This window comes from Centroberyx affinis, unplaced genomic scaffold (genome assembly GCF_046629955.1).
Source record: "Centroberyx affinis isolate AG114_WGS23_722 - 3 ecotype Tasmania unplaced genomic scaffold, CSIRO-AGI_Caff_v1 ptg006222l_1, whole genome shotgun sequence".
Taxonomy (NCBI): Eukaryota; Metazoa; Chordata; class Actinopteri; order Beryciformes; family Berycidae; genus Centroberyx; species Centroberyx affinis.
In genome coordinates this window covers 21804-45282 of record NW_027283160.1, presented here as the reverse complement: position 1 = coordinate 45282, position 23479 = coordinate 21804, and the positions used below count along the sequence as shown (strand labels likewise).

The following is a 23479-nucleotide window of genomic DNA, read 5'->3' as shown; positions in this document are numbered from 1 at the left end:
CAGCAAGTGTAGTGAATAAAAATGCCCTTTTGTCATGGTCTGTTTCAATATTTGACATAAATAGTTATTTGTGAACACCATAGTTGGTTCTTATATTTGAGAAGGAGGGAGTTACACGTGTGGAGCATGTGAAGTATTAACTGATGGAGAATGACGGCAGGTTTGGTGTGGAGTGTCACTCCTTCTCTCGGCAGACACCGCTCCCTTCTCTCACTGATAACACACAGTCAGAACGATGGACTCAAGGCTGCTCACCTGTGCTGTAACGCTTCTGACCTTAATGGTGAAGGGTAAGTCCTAATATTACAAATCCTCTTCTACAAGAGTTAGTTTGCTGCGGAAGGGCAACTTGGTGTCTGTACTGAGTCCCTATGGAAATAGTGTGATTTGTTTTGCATTTACAAAGACTATAGTGAAGTCTGAATTTGTACAGAGTGAGTTTTCTGTTTCAAAGTATCAGTCTATTGATTGTGAATTGAAATAATTCATCAACATTATTCAAATAAATATGGTTATGTGAATTGGGATTCCTTCTTTGGACATATGAACCAACTACATGAGATAAGGCACAGCTGGGAAAGAGAGCAGAGGCATCCTACTTCCTTGTAATGGACAGTACACATTAATCTTTAACATTTTTCTACTAAACTAAACTCTACCCAACAACATTCCATGACTGCGTAAAACAAAGCAATCCAACCCTGTTAATGACCAAATGTTTGGGATGTAAGAGAGATTGCAGGGTCAGAAGTTTTACACACATAGAGCAACATCCAGCTGGTTTTCTTTTCCTAAACCACATGATTTATATATATTTGTTTAAAAAAGCAAACACACCGGTCGTAACTTTCCTGCTGGTCGTGACCAGTGGGTTCAGGCTGGACACACCTTAAAGACAGATTTCTATATCACTATGCTGTAAACAAGGCATCTAGGCTGGTTTGTAAATAACATCAGTTATTGCATCTCCTCAGGTACTGAAGCACAGTTGGATGGTGAGTTCTGTTTTATTCATTTATTCATTCATTCATTCATTCATTCATTCATTCATTCATTCATTCATTCATTTCCCGTTGGCCAAGATAACCATGATATTGTGCTGTATTGGGTGCTGTTTAATTTTCTGTCTAATTTTCCAATGTATGGAAAGGAAGGGTGTGTTTACTTTGATTTCTAAGGTATAAGAGATAATATTTGTCACTAACATAGAAGGTAAAGTCAAACTGAAAGAAAGGTGTCAACATAAATGCATTTTTTTTCCCCAGGGGATTAATAAAGTGCCAATAAAGTGGTGATAAGATAGGTGCGCTTATCTTATCTCCATTCATACAGAGAGGAGGGCAAAAGTCAGTCATGTAAACCAGGATTCTTTATTGCCATTACCAGTGCACTGGAAATCTTACATGCTTCCTCTCACAGTATCAAACAAAATATACAATATCACACTAAACACAGTCAGTTACAGTATACACAATCAACACATACGATACGCTAAATAATATTCACACTAGACATAATACTCAATATAGCAGCAAACGGCAATTGGCGGGGTCCAAGCACCTGATGACCTCTGGGGTAAATGTGTGATGTGGACACCAAATTTTGCACATTACCACAGACGCCTTCACATGTTACGCCCCTGAAAGAGGGGAGGAAGATTACTGACACACGATGCCTCTTCCTCAAGACCAAATGTGTATTTTATATGGCATTAGTCAGAGTCATACAGTAGCCTAGATGCACCAACAACTCAATTACAGTAATAACTCTTTCACATTACCTTATAAACTAAACAGACATTATTCTTTTCTGGTGAATATATAATGTATAATTATCAATAGGAAAATTCTCTCTTAAAACAAAAATAGGCTACATATAGTCAAAATGATAATCCAACAAAACAAATGCAATGCAATGCCACTTTAACTGAATCACATTTGCACTTATAGTTTAACCAACGATTTAAGCCAACCTTCCATCCAATAAACTTGGCTTTTAAATTAACTTATTCAATTTATCTCGATGAATGAATTGCATGTAGATCATGTTTTTATTACCAATTACCCATGAATTATGATGCATCCTACAACTTATCTAACTGGCAAAACATGAAATCTGCCAAACACAGATATGTGCAAAATGGCGACTCCCTCTCTACACCGACAACGGGCCAAGCACACTGTCTGCGCCTTCTAAGTTAGCTTAGCATGCAACACGGAGTAAGCTAGCTGTCGACAGAGTCCTTTTCCCTTCGTTTAGCGTAAATTCAAAACTCTTTCTAGTTTCACAACATAAAATATACGTTGAAACACTATGTTACAGTAAACACATTCTGAAAGTTTTACCTGAAAGAGGTGAAGAATAGTTAAAAGAAATATAGCCGCAAGCGGCGATTGCGGGTCCTAGCACAATTTGATAAGACAGGCCGATAGATAAAACATTACAGAAGGTAGAAAAAACTGACATGTTGTGAAGATCGAACATGCAGTCTAACACCGGCTTTTGTGTTGGCCTGTGACTTCTGTCAAGTTAATCTTTTCATTGCAACCACATTGCTGGAGTTGTTCGCAACGGCCAAACTTTCTATTACTTGTCCTTGATGACTGATGACTTTGGAAAGGACAAGTCTGGATCTGATCCCACAACCTTCCACATGAAAGGCCAATGCTTTACTTACTGAGCCAAACGCCTGTTATAGGCTTAGTAAGGAGAAACTAACTAATGGGAGAAGTAGTGTGATACTGCAGCCTATGATTGACAGACTGACAGTGCTAATCACTTTATAAAACATTGTAGTGCTCTCCATTAACAAATAAAACAATAGTAAGTCACATGGGCCAGAAAACTGCTGCTGCACTGCTCTCTATGGGTTGAAAGGTCTGGCCACACCCCAATCAGTGATGACATTCAGGTATTTTGCCATTGACAGATGATGTCAAACACCTGCTTTGAGTTTTCTGCACTGTGTGATTTAGTGTTGCTGTACTTTTTATGAAACTTCAAAATGGTCACAGTCCATCAGGGACTTGAACTCACAACTTTATGGTGCAAAGACCTGAGCTTTACCACTCTGCCAACTTCCACTTTGATTTGTGCCACTGTGGGGAAACAAAACAAAGGGACAAGTGATAGGTCACAGGTGCAAGTTCAACCCATATTGAAAGCCTCAGAAAGAATATTATAACTGTACTAGCGCGCCACATTAATCAATTTACACATGGCTTTACAGACATCATCTTGACAGTCCAGACATCATTTGTATTTAGTTTGATGAAGATTGATCAAACGATTTTTTAAAAATGTTTTATTTTTATTTAACCTTTATTTAACCTGGCGACCTGGCAAAAGGCAAAGCCTCTTGAACATATCACATTGTCAATTTATCATTTATCACATTTCCATCTACTGTGCACTCAGTTTTCAAGATATCATTATAATTCTTGGGCTATTTACTAATTAAGGTATGGTAATTTAAAAAATCACATTATTTTCCTGTAACATACGGTTTAGGACAACAGTGTGGGATCACAGTCAGTTTGCTATAAACAGAGGGGGGCGATTTCAGAATCGGAGGTACCAGTGTACGAAAGATTTATCTCACTTCACCCGACATGTCCTGAAAATTTCAGCTCTCTATGACATACGGCTGATTTTTAATGAATTTTTGAAGTTGTGACTTTAATACCAATGAAGATTTGGTTATTATGCAATAAGCCACGCCCACTTTCATCAATAATGACCAAATTTCATGGATCGACTTGGACATCATCTTAGAACATGTGTAAAAATTTTCATAAAAATCTATGCTGTCAATTATGAGATATTAACTTTTTGCATTTGTAGCACCCACTAGTGGTAGAGCTTAAAATGCCTTTGGGGGGGTGTTCACGCAACACTTCCCAACATGTGTTTCAAAGTTTGGCTTAATTAGATGAATGGCTAATGAGTTATGGCCAATTTAGTGTTATGGCGTGTTTCGTTAAGTTTATTGGTCAATAAAAGCCAAACCATTAGACCTATCAATAACCTTTATACAACTTTGAAAGAGGACAGGCCCTAGATTCTCCACACCAAGTTTCTTGGTAATCTAGGCATCTAGGAACACAAGAATTTTCAGTCTACGACACGGTTCAGAAGTTATTGGTCAAAACGTAAAGTTGCTTGTTATAGCGCCACAATCTGGCCAATGTGCGTGGGCCTTGTCTGAGTAGTGGTGGGCCACAGGAGCTCACCTGCCAAATATGGTTGCTGTAGGATTTACGGTTTCTGAGCTGCAGATACTTTTAGCAGAGAAAAAGAAAGAAAGAGAAAGAAATAAAGAAAGAAAGAAAGAAGCACGCAGAATAATTCCAGCAAATACAATAGGGTTCCAGTATGTGCTTGGACCCCCAATTACTGACACATGATGCTGCACGCACCTCAGGAGCAACTCTGCAAGGCCAATTAAATCAATCACACATTTCTTTGATTAGACATGACTAGTAGGTAACAGAATGGATTCTGAACAGTGATTCTCAACCTTTTTCATATCAAGGACCCCTAATTTAGTCCACATTACGGCCACGGACCCCCACTTGATGAGATTTTGTCTCTCGGACCCAAACCTGAGAATATTTTTATTGTTTGATATGATTTTATCCAGGAATTTATAACTATCTGTATTGTAGGTAGAGAGATAACAGTGAAACTATGATCAATACAATTATTCTTCTATATTCTCTAATTGTGTTAACATGTAAATGAAATAATGCTGAAGTTGAACAATTCATCAATTTGCTGGGGACCCCCAGGAACTCCCTCAAGGACCACTGGTGGTCCCCGGACCCCGCGTTGAGAACCACTGGATTACTGAACCTGAATACAATATTAATATAAAACACCATTATGATCTACTAAAGTAAAATAACCAAACCCGTACTTGAGAAAAATAAAATAGCAGCTCATCAAAATTCAAATATACATCTTTCATATATTCATTACACATACATTTACAAAATTTGGTAAAAGTAGCACAATGCGTTCATGAGTTATGACAATTTTTGTAAAGTAGACCTCACCCACAACATTTGAAGTTTGGAAGCCAATTATATCAAAACGGTAAGGAATATCAAAAATCTTCTGATAACCTTTAATCATGGGCGTCCAGAGATGATGCACACCAAACTGGAGATGATTGCCTCAACGGTCCGCTGCGTCAGTGTTGTCAGGAATCCTACTTGGTTGGCTTTCCACCAGTCCGGTGGATTCGTATCAAGTGGTTGAGGCATCTCTTACAAGTAGCCCTCCACTTCAGTTTCATGGTCATTTGCACGGTTGGACGAACCAGTTGCGATGACACAATTCAAAAAGTCGTTTAAGTTGTTAAGGTTAATTGACGTGATGCATAACAAACAATAAATCGATCATTGATTTTTCATGAACATCCCTACAAGGCAACCATTAACTGATGAAAGCAGAGTGTGACAGCAAGGAAGGATTAACCAGAGTGACAGAAGGGATCAGCAATGGCAGATTTACTTGATTTACATGGGGAAGAACTTAAACAAAGTCTTGCACAGTCTTCTATGTTCTGTCACAGGCTTTTTATCCCGATCTGTTTCCATCTAGTGTGCGGCACCGCTCCACTCAACACTAAGATCGTAGGAGGCCAAGATGCCGCTGCAGGGGCTTGGCCCTGGCAGGCCAGCCTGCACAGGCTTGGGAGACACTTCTGTGGAGGATCCCTCATCAACGACCAGTGGGTTCTGACTGCTGCTCATTGCTTCGAAAGGTGAGATTTGATCTTACTGCACGGCTGAACAATACCTACTGTACGTCCATACCACAGCACTCCTTAAAGTCATAATCCGTGACATTTTCCATTAATAAATGTCAATTTTGCTACTCACACTGATTGCTCTAACACAGTGATTCAACCTATATCCATTTCATGAAAGCTTTTCTATTGTCTGTTCTAAACAGCCGGTGTCTGGTAGCTCTTTCCTGGGAAAAATTCTCTGCCGTACAGGAAGTGATGCGTTTTACATTTCCGGTTTGTTTGGAATAGACAGAAGAAGAACAGGGTAGTTTTGTTTTGTTTTTTTTCAAAAAATTCAAAATATCTAAAAAAAAATCTCATCGCTTTCCAGGCGGACCTTGGGGGACCTTATGGCACATTTATGGCACATTTGTGCACATTTGTGCCATAAGGACTCCCAAGTACGTAAGTAAGAGTACGTAAGTAAGTTTACACAAAACTTGTGTACCAAGTTTTGTGATGTATCTGGATGATCTGTACAACGCCAGTCAATCAGACAATAAATCTAGCGTTACAGATGTATCTGGCGTTACAGATGTATCTGGATGATCTGTACAACGGTAATTACAGATGTATCTGATCATCTGTAACGGCCGTTATAGATATATCTGGACGATAAACATCCGCATTGTGCAGAGAATGATAGACATATTCAACTGCCAACCTACACATCGCTAAAACACTGGTAAACATCACTTAAAACAGGTAGTTAACGTTGTAGCTGTTATAGCTGGGTAGTTGGCTACATATTACCATAAAAGTAGCAAAAGTTACACCATTGACACTGGATATAAACCCACCATCTTCGTACTGCAGCTCATCTGCAATCTTTCTCCATATTGTCTTTGTAATCATTGTCTTTGTAGTTTTGTCTCTTTTATCAAAAAGAGCAGCGTTCTGAGAGACAAAGTTTATAACTCGATCCAAGTATACCCAGCTGCAGCCCGCGGAACGGGGCGGGGCTACAGATCAAACCTGTAATCCCGCCCATTGATGATTTCATTTGTTTAGCACACCTGTAATCCCGCCCATTGATTATTTCATTGGTTTAGAGGTTGAAACAGGGTGGGACTACAGATCACCTGCAATCTAAACTGAGAATCCACTATGGTTGGAAATGAGGGTAGTGGTTTGTTTACTTAGCGGTAGTTATTCAGTTTCCTACATATATTTGCAAACACCCTGTTGCATGTAAGAAAAGTCAATAACACCAGCAATTAAAATAAAATGTTTTTATGGTGAAATATATTTAATACCTTTTCGATTTTTTTCAAATGACAAAGACAGTGAAAGAGAGAGAGAGAGAATGAGAGAGAGAGAGAGAGAGAACATTACTTTTCACTCACTACAGTACTCACTATTCAAATCATCACAATGCACAACCGACAAGCATAATTAACATCAAGGCTATCATTACTGGCTCACTAATTGCTAATGTTAGCTACAGATCGCTAGCTGGTAACGTTAGCTAAAGATCGCTAACCGTTAGCTACAGATCGCTAGCTGGTAACGTTAGCTACAGATCGAACCTGTAATCCTGCCCATTGATGATTTCATTGGTTTAGCGGTCAACCTGTAGCCCCGCCCCAATCTGTAGCCCCGCCCCGTTCTCCAGGCTGCAGCTGGGTGCTTCTCACATGATCCACCATTTTGAATGGTGCGAGTGTGACGCAATCAACAAACTTCATTCTGATTGGTAAGATGTATTCACGTCGCAGGTGAAAAGTCGTAAAAATCGACCTTGGTAAGTACCGCAGTTTCCCTCAGCAAAACTTTGCCGTTGATATGCACAGTTGCATTGACTGGATATAGGTACGAAAAATATTATTGACGTGTGAATAAATCACTCTTGGTGTGTAAAGGCCTTAAGAGTTGGCCTCTCGCCTATGGGCTAAATGCCACATTCAGTCCCACACAGTGAGCCCCACTCTCCACCAATTTACCCGCCAATTTACAGACATCTACGTCTTCTGGCAGAAGACGTTTACCATTAACTGCTGCCCAGACCCTTTTGTTAATGGTAGGTAACATTATTACCTTGTGGTATTGAAGTGACATTAGTGGAATAGGTCATTTAACCGATAACTGTGTCGTGGTCGCTGAGCATTGCTCTCACACACCGACTCCCACTCTCCGCCGTTAATTTACATACATCCACATCTTCTGCTGCCCTACAAATCTTAGCAGTAGGTAACGTTATTACCTGTGGTATTGTAACGTTAGTGGAATTCGATAATTTAACCAACGACCATGTTGTACTAGCTGCAGGTCGCATTAACAGATAAACATCTGATATGTCTGATATGTAAAGATTGTAGATATCAGATGTGTCATGAATGAAATTTAAGATGGACACACCAGGGGCATTCTGCAGTCAGATGCGATCAGTGGTTTGTTAACAGTCACTGCACTTCCTTGATTGTACCCAATTTTAACTGCTTGAGACGTGACTTGTCTTGTACTTTGATGACTTGAAAAGGTTTGTAAAGTCTTGACAAAAAGTCTTGTGTTTGTGTAAATGACTTGAAAGTGATGAGATTTGTCCCACCAAATGACTGAATTTAAATTCTGAAACTCATTGAAACTGATTATAGAAATCAAACTCATGATGCTCTTTTTATCCTATTAAAACCATATTGCATTGAAAAGTCCTAGATATTTGGTTTTCTTTAAGATATTAAATTGATACTGGGCTCTTGATTTGTTCTGACTTGACCTGGTGTTCTACATTTGGACTTGAGATTTGACATTAATGACATGGACTTGACATGGTGATCTACATTTAGACTTGAGACTGACTTGGGACTCAAGCAAAGTTGACTTGGTCACACCTCTGATTGTTCTACATTTAATAATAATAATAATAATAATAATACATTTTATTTGTAGAGCGCTTTTCAGGGTACTCAAAGACACTTTACATAAGTTAAAAACAACACAATAAAAACATATAACACACAAGATTAATTACACATTAATTATTGATTTACATCAATATTGTCTTGTCTTCCTCTCAGCACCAGCACATCTAGGCTGATCGTCTACCTCGGACGCGACACCCAGCAAAGCATCAATGTGAACGAGGTTTCCAGAACGGTGTCCCAGATCATCAGACACCCGGACTACGACGACTCAACCAGCAACAACGACATGGCCTTGCTGCAGCTGTCCTCCCCGGTCAACTTCACAGACTACATCAGACCGGCCTGCCTGGCTGCGGACGGCAGCTCCTTCGATGCCGGGGCGATCAGCTGGGTCACTGGCTGGGGAACTATCAACAGTGGAGGTGAGACAGCTGGATTCATTTGAAGTGATTGGTATAAAAAACAAAAGAATGGTATCATGTTAGTTGTAGTGTGTTGTGATGGATTACAAGCAGATTATAAAACCAGTAGTAGCATAGATAAACTTTTCTTAATTTAAAGGATAAGTTCTGTGATTTTGGACCTATACATAATTTGTCTGTTACATACCTGTAGTACTTGGACCCAACAACAATATTGGCTCCAGAGTCAGCTGTCAGTTGAAACGGCGAGCTCTGTTGCCTCTCAGAATATCTCCAAAAAAGCAGTTTGTAGAGTCGGACCTGGGCTTTCAAGGAGTCTTAGCCCTGACTGTGGGACATCAACCCATGTCTACCTTTAACTCTGTAAAGATGTACAGATCTCCTCTCTTCTTCTTCTTCTTCTTCTTCTTCAGTTCCCCTCCCTTCACCTCAGAGGCTGCAGCAGGTGGATGTTCCCATCGTGTCCAACAGCCAGTGCAACTCCAACTATGGTGGAGGGATCACAGGCAACATGATCTGTGCCGGTCTGTCAGAGGGAGGAAAAGACTCCTGTCAGGTGAGCACAACGTTTTTAATAAACTCAACAGCTGGTAATGCACATATCCACATCTGCATATTCTGTAAATATGTCATCTAGATCTGTTAATTCAGTATATTTGATAGTTTACAGTTTGTAGATTATAGTGAATAGGTTTTGTACAACATCTCTACACCCCTGGACACTTTCTGTACATATGTATGGCCTTATAGACCAAGAGAAATGACAAAACTTTTAAAGTAACAATTGGTGACATTTTCATATAAATAAATGATTTTCAAACCTTTATTTAAACTCAAATAACCATTGAGGTTGCCCTCATTTACAATGATGTCGAGTTACAAACAAGTTCAAAGTTTTAAATAAATAGGACAAGACATAGATGAGAATAAAGAAAATCAATTAAAACAGTTACACATTGAGGCAGGGAGGTTTGTGATCATGGTTTTAAATTGTCCATAGGTTAGTAGAGTATTGATTTTTAGTGTGTGTTGAAGATCATTCCAAGAATTTGGAGCACTAAAATAAAAGGCTGATTGTCCAGATTTAGACGATGATGCCATTTTATAAAGGTTTTCCACTCTCCATTCTAAATAGCCGGTCTCTGGTAGCTCTTTCCTGGGAAAAATCCTCTGCTGCAAGAAGAACTGGGTAGTTAGCATGAGCAGCGATAGCCACCATGGCTGAACAGACAGAGAAAGGAGCGCCACCTACAGAGACTCAAATTTTGTAGAAGATTTCCCACCAGTGTCCAAACCGACACCAGAGTTTATTTTAGGCAAACAGGTCGTGTCTGTTAGTGGAGATGAGACGCTCTGCTCTGTTGCTGCCCTCTGTCATGATTCCAGATGATACACGCGTATTTTTACATCATGCCTAGTGCAGCTTTAAACTAGTGTATTTAAAATATGACCTTTAAGTCCTGTATAATTAATTATGGGCTGACTGGAATAAACCAGTCAGGCCTAATTATCCCTTTCTAGATCATGGATTAGGGTTAGAGTTTCGCTGGTCATCAAGGGAGGAAGTAACTAATTACATTTACTCACATTACCGTTATTGAGTAGCTTTTGTGTATACTTGTACTTTTGTAAGGATTTTTTAAAATCAGTAACTTTACTTTTACTTAAGTGAGTTTTTACTGGATCGATGTAAACTGTCACACTGTGGATCCATTCACAGTGAGAAGAGGAATCTGGTTTTACTTTGTGTATTTTATTTTGTAATTTCTAATTTTTCCAATTAAAAGAATCCAATTTGAACTCTGTCCTCTCTCCTGGTAGAATCACATGGAAAAGATCACAGATCACAACGTTGTCTTTTCTAAAAAGCAACTCAGTTACTTTTACTATGAGTTCATTTTAAATCAGACACTTTTACTTCAGTAGATTTTTACACCAGTACTTTTACTTGTAGTAAAATACCCCTGTAAAATATCAGCAAAGTAACAGCACTTCTCCATTCTTGTACCACTGCTGGTGATTTAACTGACATAATATGCTCCTCCTGTCCAGGGGGATTCAGGCGGGCCGATGGTGAACGAACAGGACTCCCGCTGGATCCAGTCTGGAGTGGTGAGTTTTGGTCAGGGTTGTGCCCTGCCTGATATCCCAGGAGTCTACGCCAGAGTGTCCCAGTACCAGACCTGGATCAAAAGCCACATCACCACCAACGAGCCGGGCTTCGTCTTCGTCACCCTCAGCGGCTCCGGCAGCATCTCTGGAACTGCTTCTCTCTCCATTTTGCTCCTGGTGTCCGTTTTGCCTGTGCTCTTCTCTCTGTAAATCCTCTCGTAAGAAAGTGGCAGGTCAGGGACGCTTTTCTGGGAATTTAAAGCTGAAGAGAATGCCAGAAGATAGCAGACAATAAGGTTATAGTGATATACCAGTTTGAAATATAAGAAATTAGAAATTGGATATTGGCCTGTCAGTGACGTCCACATCTGACATGATGCAATTTGTTTGATTACATATTGATTGTAGAATTGATCAATACTACACTGGCTGTCTACGGGAAGCCCTTAACCTGAATTGATTTTATTGAGAGTGTCTTGATCAGATTCCAGTGTGTTATGATTATGATTATCCTGGGTTTCAGTGTCCCATGGTCTGAGGGCCGTTTCAGAGGTTTTCCACCTTGATAAGAATAAAATTTGTATGTTGGATGTTTTTGAATGAAAGAATCAGCATATGTTATGTACAACTCATATTATGTGTAACTAACTAATAAACGATTATGGTTTCAAATTGTCTCAAATTAACAAAAAAAAAAATAGATTGTTTTATAGTAACACAATACCCAGAATATACTAATTTTAATGCCTGTGATAAAGTGGATAGATGGGATCATTTGTCACTTTTACATATTATTATTATTATTATGATTGTTCATATTCATCCATAAGTCAATTTCATTAGTACATCTCTGCATGTTTTAAGTTCCATTACGTGTTAAGATGACCGGTAATTCCACTCAATAATAATGCTGTCATGCTGACCCCCGGTCTGTTTGTATTTAGCATTATATTTTGTTGAGATTTCCATCTTCCATATTTTCAGGTTAACACATTAATGACAGACAGACATTGTTGCTATTTCAGTTACCTTTATTGCTGTTTTGGTTACAGAATATTCAGAATTGTATAGTAAAGTTTTTTTGTTTCGTCCTCGATGACGTCAGCGATGATGTCATGGGCTATTCCATGTGGGAGGGGGGTTCTTATTTTGTTAATTTGTGTATTGTGTTTATGCTAAGGGTGACAGAGAGTATTTATGTATTTTGTGATGCATTCAGGTACGGTAGGAAAATGGGATACACATGCACATACTGTTATTTTGATTTTGTATTGGCATGAGTTGAGTTATCCTCTGTTCTTTAAAGGATAAGGCTAATCAACAATGCGTTTGCTCTACTCCCGTTACTTTCTGACTTCCCACGTACCGTTTTTAGCCGTCAACCCGGAAGTCATTGGCTCCAACTGTAAGCTAAAAACCTTGAAATACATCTCACAAAGACATAGTTTACATTTTAAAAATCACTAACTGTTACCATGAAAAGTCAGGCTGTTGTAGTTATTACCAAATCAAATTCAAATTCTTCACTATGCCGGGGACTATTTTCTGTGCTACGGAACTACTTTCCTGAGATCAACAAAGTGTTTACAGCCAGCTTGTTAAGTTCTTTGAGGAAAAAGTCATCCGGCCCGGTGCATCGCAATGATGAAATATGCTGCAGAGCAGCAGCATGGCTCTGTGACGTGTTTTTAATCGTTTTTTTAATACAATGGAGTTCTATGGCTGCTGGGACATGGCTGCATTGGGCACCAGCTACATGGACGAGACTTGTATTGGCAAAACAAATTCATTGCTGATTTTGTTATTTTCATAGGATTAGTTGACGGTAAGAAATGCATTAAAAAACACCAGCCTTATCCTTTAAGTCATCAGTTTTTATGCCTCCGCGACAGCTGTGGCCGGAGGCATTATGTCTTCGGGTTGTCCGTCCGTCTGTCCGTCTGTCCCATTCTCATGAACGCGATATCTCAGGAACGCCATGAGGGAATTTCTTCAAATTTGGCACAAATGTTCACTTGGACTCAAGGATGAACTGATTAGAATTTGGTGGTCAAAGGTCAAAGGTCAAGGTCACTGTGACCTCACGTCCGTCCCATTCTCATGAACGCGATATCTCAGGAACGCCTGGAGGGAATTTCATTACATCTGGCACAAACGTCCACTTGGACTCAAGGATGAACTGATGAGAATTTGGTGGTCAAAGGTCAAGGTCACTGTGACCTCACAAAATACTTTTTTGGCCATAACTCAAGAATTCATATGCTAATTATGACAAAATTTCACACAAATGTCTAATAGGATAAAATGATGAAGTGATGACATTTTATATCCAAAAGTTCAAAAGTCAACTTCACTGTGACATCATAATGTTTTGCTTACCACTGTAGCTGAGAAAACGATCTTGGGTCATTCTACAAAATCGGTGGAAGTGCTGTCACTTACTTTTGCAGACACCAAAATCCTTTAAGTTGACCTAATAATCACATGAATTATATATGTTCAATAAATAAAGACCTTGCAATGATAAAACAAAGTTTATAAAACAAAGTTTAATGGCAGAGGCATACAACCGCGAGGCAGTTATTTCTAGTTTTATTTTTATTTTCATTTTTCTTGTGTTGCACTTGTCCTGGTTGCACTGTAAATAAATGTCCACCTGCGGGACCTTCAGCTTGCCTTCTGCGTCAGCCTCCTACTCCACTAAAGCCCCTCAGGCTACAGCTATCTTACAATGCCCTACAGACATTATGCGTAACTATAAACCAGAAAAAAACAAACTAGAACTGTTAGGTTAGAAGAAAATAAAGCAGAATTTAAGACTTTGTATTGTTAACCATTGTTTTTAAAATACATTTGAACAATACCAAATAAGCGGACTGAAGTCGAAGTATGCTAAATTAATTTAGGAGGGCATGGACAGATAGAGAGTCAAGCTGGAGGGAGAGTAGCCAGTAAAGTTGCTGTGGAGGGTTACACAATGATCTTAAAGGTACTCTATGTAGCATTTTTAAACATCAATATGTAATTGTCAAATTAAGTGTGATACCTTGGTATAATTACTGTAAACAAATGAGACCATGGTGGAGGCAATTGGTCATCTCTATCTCACACCGGTGGTATTGTTAGTGCTAGTGTTTCTCCAAATTAAGACTACATTTCCCATATTCCCTCTTACTTCCTGTCCCCCTCCCTGGTGTGGCTCCACATGCATTCTGGAAGAACAGAGGGTGCATCCCAAGTCTCTTAAATTGCATCCACGTTTCCCTCACTTGCGTCTTTTCCTTGCGTCTTAGTCCCTCCCACCGAGGATGCATGGAGAGACGCAAGGAAACCATGTGAGGAGAGAGGAAACAAGGGGTGCATCCCAAGTCTCTTATTTGATATTTCCTCGCTCCTCGATCCTCGCTTGAACTGTAAGTCGTTCTGGTCCGTCATTTTGAAGGTCGTCCCAAAGCTCTTATTTCTGCTCCGAGGAGCGAGGAGCGAGGAGGGAGGAGGGATCTCTGAGGAGCTATGAGCGAGGAGACACGAGAGCAGCCTTCCCAGAAGACTTTCAGCTGAACGCCACAACGTCAATTCTCCGCCCCTATATCTGGCAAATTTGAACGAGATGGCGGAGAAACAGTACGAGTGTAAATGCCCGTTATTTTATGCTTTTTGATATATAATGTTAATGCAAGAACATGGGGAACCTAAATTAGGTTTATTTAATCCACAACCCGTTTTGTCATGCAGAAACGGACGTCGCTTCACATGACGCTTCAGAGGAAAGGACGTCTCATTTCTCTAAAAACATATTTCCTTGTTTCCTCTCTCCTCGCATGGTTTCCTTGCGTCTCTCCATGCATCCTCGGTGGGAGGGACTAAGACGCAAGGAAAAGACACAAGTGAGGGAAACGTGGATGCAATTTAAGAGACTTGGGATGCACCCAAGGAAATATGTTTTTAGAGAAATGAGACATCCTTTCCTCTGAAGCGTCATGTGAAGCGTCCCTCCAAATCCACCAGGTGAAGAAACAATGTAAAATGCACTAGAGGCTGCTAATCTTCTAGAAAATGGTCTTGTTTGTTTATGGTAATTATACTGATCTTTCCAAATTAAAGTGATGATTTATTGATTTTAAAATATTACATGTAGCACCTTTAAAAGGGCTTGTGGACAGGAAGCAGAAGAAATGTGCTTTGTGTGAGACAAACCGTAATAAACAATAAAAAAAAGAAACAAAGAGCAAGTTGGGAGGCATTGGATGCAGCTGGTTGCATCTTAAGAGTTTTGGTCTGCAGATCTTTTTCAAAACACAAGATACAGCAACAAGATCACAGTGAATCTAAACTTCACTGATTATCAACATAAATTCAGAGGCCATTTCATGATTTACTTTATGTTGTCTGTGTGTTGCTGAAACATCAGATGAGGAGGGACTTCTTCTTCTGGACGACTGTGGGAGAGAAAATCACATCAGACCCTGAAACCTGGGAATTAAATTTTTCCGTTCTTGTTGGCAAAGTGTTTGGTGTACTTTCACTTTTTTGAGTATTTTTTTAATGTCAATAATTTAACTTTTTTAATCTGACTTTACTTTGTGCACTTTTCCAAATTTTCCAATTAAAAGAATCTAGCTTGTTCTAGTAGAGTGCATTGTAAATGAGCTACTTTTTACTTTTATTTCAGTAGATTTTTACTCTGGTAATTTTACTTCTACTTAAGTAAAACATCAGCAAAGTAACAGAACTTCTACTGGAGCAGGACATTCCTGTACTCTTTCCACTGCTGCACCTTGTCGAACCCCAAACTTTCCATCCACTGAGCAGGACTTATTTCAATAACATGTCAACTTTTTAAATGTCATATATATAACAGGAACCTACTGTATATAACATGACATTTATTGAAATGTGTGCCGAATTCGTCAGTGGACTCTAATGATTCGATAAAGGTCTTAAGCAATGTCTTACAAAGTGCATATGTTTTCAAAAGCAAGGCAACACTAAGCAGTCAAATTTGAAGTCAGACAGGTTGTTCTCTCCTAATAGAGAGGGACACTCCAGGGATCACAGACCAGTGTTTATCAAAAAACAAATAGCTTGTTAGCTCCAATACAGTGTGTAAGCATCTGAACCTGGGATTAAACCAGCTGTGTAGGGGCAACTTAAGAGTTCTATTCATTTTTTGTGATTTATACTTATATTTGATTGATTGTTAATTTATTAAAGTGTCACACACACCAGGTGCCCAGCCCACATGGACTTACATAACACTACCAAGTTACATGGGTGAACAAACATCATAAAAAAGAAAAAGATTCAGCAAACTCAGATATCACACAAACAACATCATTTACATATGGAAACTACCCGTTCGAGTTTTTCATAACCATCGAGCCAAAAGGAATTCATAAGGGCAGAAGTCAACACATTTCTTAGATCAACTTATATAAAATATACAGTTTTGTTACAATTTTTTTTTTTATGTGATTGGCTGTCATGGAGGATTTGTTTTCAATCTGTTTCAACCGTCCAACAATTTACAAACTAATAGATTAGATTACTGCAGTATCCTTACACATTAAAACATTCAGGTGTAAAACAACAGTAGGCTTTAGCAGTTACTGTTTAAGACAAAAACAGCAAGTGTAGTGAATAAAAATGCCTTTTTTGTCTTGGTCTGTTTCAATACTTAACATGTTGAAAGCTGGCAGACTTGTGACCACCACAGTTGGTTCTTATGTTTGTAACAGAGGGAGTTAGACATGTGGAGCATGTGAAGAATTGACAGTGATGGAGAATGACATCATCAGATGGAGCAATGCATCTGACAGGAAAACAGGTTTGGTGTGGAGTGTCACTCCTTCTCTCGGCAGATACCGCTCCCTTCTCTCACTGATAACACACAGTCAGAACAATTAACAAGATGGACTCAAGGCTGCTCGCCTGTGCTGTAACGCTTCTGGCCTTAATGGTGAAGGGTAAGTCCTAATATTACAAATCCTCTTCTACAAGAGTTAGTTTGCTGCGGAAAGGCAACTTGGTGTCTGTACTGAGTCACTATGGAAATAGTGTGATTTGTTTTGTGTTTACAAAGACTATAGTGAAGTCTGAATTTGGCACAGAATAGAGTGAGTTGCCTGTTTCAATGTATCTGTCTATTAATTGTGAATTGTGACAATTCATCAACATTACTCATGTAAGTAGTAAGTGGTTATATGAATTAGGGTTTTTTTCTCTGGACATATGAACAAACTACGTGAGATACGGCACAGCTGAAAAAAATAGCATAGTCCTTGAGTTGAATAAAGACTATTTTAAAACTAGACAAACAATAAAAGCTCACTTCTATAGACTGTTGAGTGTCACATTTGTCCATCCATGTTTGGTTATGATATAAAACAAACACAGGTTATTGATCTGAATAGCCTTTTGTGCTGCCAAAGGTGAGTAAGAGACAAGAAATGACAAGATTAATTCCTTTTCCGATGCTATGCGTCAGCACCCATATCCAAGCAAACATTTCCACCGCCGATGAACACGAAATTCCAGAAGTTCCAGTTTGTTCCTTTCAGAGTGTTGATGCTTGCTGAAACTCAAACAGCCTAATCTGTCAACTTGAGGCACGTACCTGAGCTAAAAATTGACTTTTATAGGCCTTTAATTTTAGTGTCAGTAGGATTGAATGTCTCCTTTTGGCGTTACATTACACAGAATAAATCTTTGTTGTAAATTTCTACCTCTACCCAACAACATCCCATGACCCATCGCTTACAGCAAAGCAATCCAACCCTGTTAATGACCACATGTTTGGGATGTAAGGGAGATCGCAGGGTCACAAGTTTCACACACATAAAGAAGAATAAAGAGGAACATAAAGAGTACATCCAGCTGGCTTTCTTTTCCTAAACCACATTCTATGTTTGGTTAAAAATGCAAATGTGCCTGTCATAACTTTCCTGCTGGCTGTGACCAGTGGGTTCAGGCTGGACACACCTTTTTTTTTCCTGTCTTTTTTTTTATACTTTCTTTTTTTATTATTTTAACAGGGTTACAAACAGAAGTCAGTAACATGTGAAAAAACAGGTTGCCAGGAAGGCCGGACACACCTTTAAGACAGATTTCTATATCACTGTACTGCAAACAAGGCAAGCAGGCTGATCTGTAAATAATCAATTGTTATCTCCCCAGGTGGCGAAGCACAGTTGGATGGTGAGTTCTGTTGTTATTCATTCATTCATTCATTCATTCATTCATCGTCCTTTGGACAAATTAACCATGATGTTGTGCTGCATTGGGTGCTGTCTAATTTTCCAATGTATGGAAAAATGTTGCAAACATAAAGGAAGGGTGTGGTTTGCTTTGATTTCAAAGGTATAAGAGACAATATTTGTCACCAATACACAAGGTAAAGTCCAACTGAAGGAAAGGCATCAGCATGAATGTGTTTTTTTTCTGGCATGTGTATCTCCATTCATCCAGAGACACGGGCAAATGTCAGTCATGCAAACCATGCTATGCTTAAACAATGGTGAATGCAGGGTGGACAGGCAGGTTCAAAAGCTGTCAGATAAAGACAAAAGGGGTGTGAGGAAATGCTAGGCAAACATTAACAAGCAGGTGTGACAGATCAACAATGACAGATTTACTTGATTTGCATGAGGAAGAATTTAAAAAACAAGAAGTCTCGCAGAGTATTATGTGATCTGTCATGGACTGTGTGTCCCGATCTGTTTCCATCTAGTGTGCGGCACCGCTCCGCTCAACACTAAAATCGTAGGAGGCGAAGACGCCCCAGCAGGGACGTGGCCCTGGCAGGCCAGCCTGCACAGGTTTGGGTCACATTTCTGTGGAGGAACGCTCATCAACAACCAGTGGGTTCTGACTGCTGCTCACTGCTTCGAAAGGTGAGATTTGATCAGATGGCGCGGCTGAACGATACCCATGTCCGTACCACAGCGCCTGGGGCCCCGCAGTGGGGGCGAACAGGGCCCCAAAACTGTCTGAACTAAAATGCATTCTGTGGTCGTCAAGTGTGTATTTATAAATATTTTATACTTTTATTTTACACTGCTCTAGTTTTGAAATGGGGTAAGTTGAAATCAAAACTGCAAACAAAACTTTCTCAAAAATATAAAACAGCAACTGTTGTGTCACCTGAGACAAAGTCAAGCAGGAGTAAAATTTGAGGAAGTTCCTGTCCAGACTAAAACAAAACTTTTGACCAGGAGACTGCTGGTGAAAGTTTGGTTCAGACAGTTGATTAGCGTTATCAGGGTGGCAGCACCCAAAACCTATAATTTCAGTTCAAGATGTGTCCGATAATTGATCAGTAAATGAATGTGTGGACGTGTGTTTGAGTTGTGGAAGGATCGACATCGATAATAATGTTGGTGTGGGGACAAGAGGAAAGTGGAGGGGGGCCCAGAGTCCTCACCTGTCCCAACCACATTTTCCATTAATAAATGTCCGTCTTCCTACTCTCTATCACTGATTGATTTAACACAACAGTGATTCAACCTACATCCAGTTCATGAAAGCTTTTCCATTGTCTGTTCCAAACAGCTGGTGTCTGGTAGCTCTTTCCTGCCGCACAGGAAATGATGCATTTTATATTTCCGATTTGTTTGGAATTAACAGAAGAAGAAGAACTGGGTAGTTAGCATGAGCAGTGATAGCCACCATGGCTGAACAGACAAAGAAAAGAGAAACTCAAACTGCAGCAACAGAAAATCCAAGCTCCGCCCACACCGTTTGATTGACAGGTGATCTGTCTGGGAAGGGCCGGGCAGAAACACCACAGTGAGGCTGAGGGACAAAGATGGAGACTAAATAAAAGAAACGAGAATGCCACAGATTACCACTATAAACTTATTGATATTTGATCCATGACTTGAAAAGGTTTCTAAAGTCTTGACTTAACCAGATTGAATTTAAATTCTGTTTTCTGAATTTGTATGGAATGATTGAATTTATTGAAGTTGAAACTGATTACAGAAATCAAACTCCTGCTTTTACCAAGTTTTTATCCTATTAAAACCATATCGGGACTTGACTTGAGACTTGTGCCTCAAGACTTGAGACTGACTTGGGACTCGAGCAAAGCTGACTTGGTCACACCTGTGATTGTTCTACGTTCACATCGATATTGTCTTGTCTTCCTCTCAGCACCAGCACATCTGGGCTGATCGTCTACCTCGGACGCGACACCCAGCAAAGCATCAATGTGAACGAGGTTTCCAGAACGGTGTCCCAGATCATCAGACACCCGGACTACGACGACTCAACCAGCAACAACGACATGGCCTTGCTGCAGCTGTCCTCCCCGGTCGACTTCACAGACTACATCAGACCGGCCTGCCTGGCTGCGGACGGCAGCTCCTTCGATGCCGGGACGACCAGCTGGGTCACTGGCTGGGGAACTATCAACAGTGGAGGTGAGACAGCTGGATTCATTTGAAGTGATTGGTATAAAAAACAAAACAGTGGTAACAGGTTGTAGTGTGCTGTGATGCATTGCAAGCAGATTATAAAAACAGTAGTAGCATAGATAAACTTTTCTTAATTTAAAGGATAAGTTCAGCGATTTTGGACCTGTACATAATTTGTCTGTTACATACCTGTAGTACTTGGACCCACCGACAATATTGGCTCCAGAGTCAGCTTTTTTGACAAAGCCTGTGTGGACTCATTGTTAGCAGCATTGTTAGCTGTTAACTGACAGCTGACCCTGGAGCCAATATTCCCTGCAGGTCCAAGTAGGACAGGATTTGCCACTGGAAGCTACTTGCTGCTGTCTTGCACCTTTCAGATCCTTTTATAACTCAAAATGTAGATCTATTTTGCTGTCATGTTTACCAAAAATTAAAGCATAAAAACATCCATGTACAGTTTCGAAATATACATTCAAAATACAAACTAATCACTGAGCTCCCACAGAGTCAGTACTCGCATCATGAACTTTGTGTATATGATCTCCGTGCAAAACACCTTGCTGATGCCTATTTTGTTGGTTTGACCATAGAAATGATTAAATGAACCTAAGTTTAAAATAAACTGGCACTGTAGTCAGGATGCGACTCATTCCTGACTCTGACCCATGTCTACCTTTAACTCTGTAAAGATTTACACATCTCTCTCTTCTTCTTCTTCTTCTTCAGTTCCCCTCCCTTCACCTCAGAGGCTGCAGGAGGTGGATGTTCCCATCGTGTCCAACAGCCAGTGCAACTCCAACTATGGTGGAGGGATCACAGAAAACATGATCTGTGCCGGTCTGTCAGAGGGAGGCAAAGACTCCTGTCAGGTGAGCACAACGTTTTTAATAAACTCAACAGCTGGTAATGCACATATCCACATCTGCATATTCTGTAAACAGTGGTGGAATGTAACTAAGTGCATCTACTCAAGTACTGTACTTAAGTACAATTTAGAGGTACTTGTACTTTACTTGAGTATTTCCATTTCATGCTACTTTATACTTCTACTCCACTACATTTCAGAGGGAAATATTCTACTTTTTACTCCACTACATTTATTTGACAGCTTTAGTTACTAGTTACTTTGCAGATTTAGATTATTAATACAAATTATAAATCAACTAATAAATTATGATATATTTTTATAGGTTAAGCTACCCAGCAGTATATAAAGTAATTAAAATTAGCTCCACCTTTACCAGCTGCAACATTAAAGTGATTAACACATTAATGCATCAATAATTATAGTCCAATAACATGATATATATGATTCTGAAATGGGCCATTCTGCATAATGACTACTTTTACTTTTGCTACTTTAAGTACATTTTGATGCTAATACTTTTGTATTTTGACTTAAGTAACATTTTGAATGCAGGAATTTTACTTGTAACAAAGTATTTTTACACTGTGGTATTGCTACTTTTACTTAAGTCAAAGATCTGAATACTTCTTCCACCCCTGTCTGTAAATATGTGTCTGTATCTGTAAATTCTGTATATTTGATCGTTTGTAGTTTATAGTGAAAAGGTTTTGTGCAACACGTCTGCACCCCTGTACATATTTATGGCCTTGTGGACCAAGAGACATGATGAAACTTCAGTAGATTTTTATACCAATACTTCTACCTCAGTAAAACATCAACATAGTAAAAGTACTTCTACTGGAGCAGGACATCCTGGTACTTACTTTAACTGACATAATTTGTGCGTCGTGTCCAGGGGGATTCAGGCGGGCCGATGGTGAGCAAACAGGACTCCATCTGGATCCAGTCTGGAGTGGTGAGTTTTGGTCGGGGTTGTGCCCAGGCTGATTTCCCAGGAGTCTACGCCAGAGTGTCCCGGTACCAGACCTGGATCACCAGCCAGGTCGGCAGCAGCAACCAGCCGGGCTTCGTCGCCTTCAGGGGCTCCAGCGGCGGCGGCGGTGGCGGCGGCGGCACCTCCTCCTCCATCGGAACCAATTCTCTCTTCTCCCTCTCCATCTCCCTCCTGGTGTTCATTCTACCCGTGCTCTTCTCCCTGTGTATCCTATCGTAAGAAAGTGGCAGGTTTCCTTTTTAGCAGTTTGGTGATTTCTGTGAATTTTTGGGGTTTCTGGGAATTTAAAGCTGAAGAGAACACTAGCAAAGAACAAGGTAAGACAGGTATAGGCTACCAGTACCAACATATGGGCCTTTTATTAAAAATTGGATATTGGCCTGTCAGTGTCAAACACATCTGACATGATGCAGTTTGTTTGATTATATAGTTATTGTAGAATTGATCAATACTATGCTGGCTGTCTATGGGAAGCCCTTAACCTGAATTGATTCTAATGAGACATTTTGATCAGATTCCAGTATGTAATGATTATGATTACCATTTTCCTGGGTTTCAGTGTCCCATGGTCTGAAGGCTGTTTCAGAGGTTTTTCACCCTGATAAGATACAATTTTTTTTTTTTTTTTACTCTGCATGTTTTTGGGCTGAAAATGGTCAGATGTAAAGATATTGATTATGAATGCAAATATCCGTTTTAACCTGAGCTTTTAACCTGAAATGACTTAAAGGATAACGCAGGTGTTTTTAAATGCATTTCTTACCGTCAACAAATCCTATGAAAATAACAAAATCAACAATGCGTTTGCTCTACTCCCGTTACTTTCCGACTTCCCACGTTCCCTTTTTAGCCTTCAACTCGGAAGTTATTGGCAATTGTAAGCTAAAGTTTCAATTTTAAAAATCGCTACCTGCTACCATGAAAAGTCAGGCTATTGTAGTTATTACCAAATCAAATTCAAATGGGAACAAATTCTTCATTATGCCGGGGACTATTTTCGGTG

The 23479-nt window shown here is 39.7% G+C and overlaps 1 protein-coding gene across 1 annotated transcript; it reads left to right on the top strand.

Moving 5' to 3' along the window:
- The first annotated feature begins 209 nt into the window (after positions 1–209).
- LOC139638240 (transmembrane protease serine 9-like) lies at positions 210–22838 on the top strand. The gene is made up of 12 exons (XM_071512308.1): positions 210–290; positions 975–995; positions 5608–5770; positions 8815–9083; positions 9497–9639; positions 11136–11401; positions 12376–12386; positions 18372–18392; positions 18925–19087; positions 20349–20617; positions 21341–21483; positions 22378–22838. Exons 1-12 carry the CDS (start codon positions 236–238, stop codon positions 22693–22695), a joined length of 1842 nt encoding a protein of 613 aa, XP_071368409.1. The 5' UTR covers positions 210–235; the 3' UTR covers positions 22696–22838.
- The last annotated feature ends 641 nt before the right edge of the window (positions 22839–23479 follow it).